Raw genomic sequence first — 2,683 nt, 5'->3', positions numbered from 1 at the left:
TGGGAAATAGGCTATGGCCACCAGGTAGCAATGCCAGTTACTGATTGGATGGGCCACATTTTGGGAGACCTTGAAATACCCTAAAAGATTTTGAGTTTTGGAGGAAGAAAAAGGCAGTTCTTAAAAAGCCCCAACAAACTAATAGAGAGCATTAGCAATAGCGTGTTTATAAGGAAAAACCACTTCCCCATGGTGGCAGGGGGAACACATGCTGTTGATGCCCCAGCCAGCCTGGGTTTCCATCTCCTCCCCTGCAGAGCTGAACTGGCAGCAGGGAGAGAGGTGAGAGGGGGAGAGCAGCTGTGCAGGGTGACAGGCAACGCTGTGGACTCTCCTACCACCCATGGTCACCCTGGAAAGCCTCCGTCCACTTCGAGGTATCCATGAAGATGGAGGCAGAGCTGTGGAAGAGCCAGAGGCAGGGCAGGGAGCCTTCTCGTGTCCAGAGGTCCTTGGTGCAGTCATACACCTCCATTTCCACCTGGTAGTCACCATCTATGCCCTTCCAGTGGCCACCAGTGACGAAGAGCCGGTCGCCCAGTGGCACCATCCCGCCATTCTCATGGAGCATGTGCAGTAGCTGAACCTGCAGAAGGGGGAGGATGAGATGCACTGGGACCTCCTGCTCCCACTGTGGAGAACATTGACCCATCAGGCCTGTCCTCTCTGCAAGGTTTGGGTTTCTCTGGGGCCATGTATTGTTTTTAGCATCATCTCTGTTGTGCCTATACAAGAGCAAGGTTGGGGATCCTGTGGGAAGCGAGCAGTCAGGATTTTCCTGGACTGCACAGACAGAAGCCCTGAAAACCTTGCAGGAGGGTGGTGCTAGAAGAGGGAGTCCTGTGGGCTTCTGCAGTGTGAATGCTGTTTAAAATCAATAACTTGGTGTGAAAGCTGTGCTCCTAGTGTGGTTGTGATAGGGGAGCAGGGGAAGAAGAGTTGGGGGCATCTTCAGCTCTACAGGCATTAATAGAACTGAGGTATGAGCAGGCAAGAGGGAGAGGGTGTGCTGGCAACCAGAAGGAGCTGGCATGGTTGTATGGCTGTGGGGTGCTGCAGAGAGGGAACAGTGGCCCCACCTCCCCAGGAGAGTGATTGCACCCAGCCCCACATCCCACTACCTTCTGCCAGATGTTGGCCTCTGGATTGTACACATGGACCTTCTTAGTGTTGTCTCCAATGAGGTAGATGAGCCCACGCAGGGTGGCACAGCGTGGGGCCGAGAGGTACTTGGGAATGAAGGGGGACGTAATCACACTCCACAAATCTGCAAGAAGCAGTTGTCAGCAGTGCATCCCACCTTTGGCTCCTGATGCAGCTGTCAGTGACCGAAAAAGCATTGCAGAGCCCGCAGCTGTTTTTTTGGTGAGTTTGAAGCCAGGCAAGGTCCCATGCCAGATAAGGGTCTTGCATAAAAAAAAAGTGTGGGGGGAGGGGTGGGAATATCGTTTGTAGTGGTGGTGTGCGATGGGACTGAGGAGGTTGTGTTGTCACGGCGGTTTAGTTTCTCCCTAAAGGAGGCATCCTCCCCCACTACTCCGTCCCCAAGGATCCCACTCTGCTGACACTCAGGTCCAGGCTATGCTGGAGGTCTGTGACTCAGGACCATGCTGCCAGCAGCTATGCTCCTGACTGGCCCCTGGCTCTATGCTGTAGCCATTGCCAGACTTTGTTAGCACCTGGTTGCATATTGCAGGACCATGCCTGGCGGCACAGGATGTTGCCTACCTGGGGGTCCCCCTCAGCCCGGGAAGGCATTGGTGGGGTGTGGCAGCAGGGCCCACTCTCACCTTGGACAGGATTGTAGCACTGCAGGGTGAGTGCGTTGTACTTGATGGCACAGGAGCCCACCAGGTAGAGCTTGCCCAAGCAGCTGGCAGCTGCAAAATTGCTCACATACTTGAGGGCTGGGCTGATGGTGCACCAGCTCTTGTTGTAGGGGTCGTAGCGCTCCACCTCCACTGCATCCACTGTTGTTCCTGCAGGGCATCAAGATACTGCAGCCACCGCACTGCTCCGGGGCACCCATCGATGCCTTCCCCAGCAACACCTGCGGGGTCTTTACAGCCTTACCCCCAATGACATAGATCTCGCCGTTGAGGACAGCACTGGTGTGGTTTGTTCGGGCTCTCAGCATGGAAGCAATGGGCTTCCAGGTGCCATCCCTGGGGCAGAAGCGCCAGGCCTGGGTCGTTGACCATGTGTCATTCTGGGATCCCCGGGAACCGCCTGGGTAGGAACACGTCAGATGGGGCACCCCCTTGAAGCACAGCCATCCCTGGGCATCACTTGCCGGTGGCTGGATCCACCCAAGGGGGCAGTAAAAGGGCTTTCCTTGAAGAGTAGAGTAGCCCTCTGGCACCATGCCAGAGCCCGGTGCAGATCCACAAGGATGTGGATCCTTGTCTCCCATCCTCTGTCCCCACTCCTTGAGGGCTCCCACCCTGCACCAGCAGCACCAGAACCTACCTGTGACATACACATTGTTGTTCAGAGCCACCAGGGAAAAGCCCCATTTGTTGTAATCAGGGAAATCAGGCAGAGCCATCCATCGCCCTGAAACCCAGTGGAGCCAAGCAATGATCCACCCCAGCCAATAACGATACTTTAAAGCCAGCTTGGCAAGAGGTGGCTTTGGGGTACACAGAGGGTTAATTAACATGCAGGGGGGCATGTGCGCTTG

General features: G+C 55.5%; 1 protein-coding gene across 1 annotated transcript in view; it reads right to left on the bottom strand.

Moving 5' to 3' along the window:
* Positions 1-334: 334 nt before the first annotated feature.
* KLHL30 (kelch-like family member 30) overlaps positions 335-2,683 on the bottom strand; it is a 3,515-nt gene continuing 1,166 nt past the window's right edge. The window contains exons 3-7 of the mRNA XM_010145718.1: positions 2,470-2,556; positions 2,074-2,229; positions 1,791-1,979; positions 1,122-1,267; positions 335-586 (exon numbers count right to left, since the gene is read on the bottom strand). Coding sequence (XP_010144020.1) covers positions 335-586; positions 1,122-1,267; positions 1,791-1,979; positions 2,074-2,229; positions 2,470-2,556 — 830 coding nt within the window. The remainder of the gene's footprint in view (positions 587-1,121; positions 1,268-1,790; positions 1,980-2,073; positions 2,230-2,469; positions 2,557-2,683) is intronic.

This window comes from Buceros rhinoceros, unplaced genomic scaffold (genome assembly GCF_000710305.1).
Source record: "Buceros rhinoceros silvestris isolate BGI_N320 unplaced genomic scaffold, ASM71030v1 scaffold30570, whole genome shotgun sequence".
NCBI lineage: Eukaryota > Metazoa > Chordata > Aves > Bucerotiformes > Bucerotidae > Buceros > Buceros rhinoceros.
The sequence above is the reverse complement of the archived record's forward strand: the minus strand, read 5'-3'. Positions and strand labels throughout refer to the sequence as shown.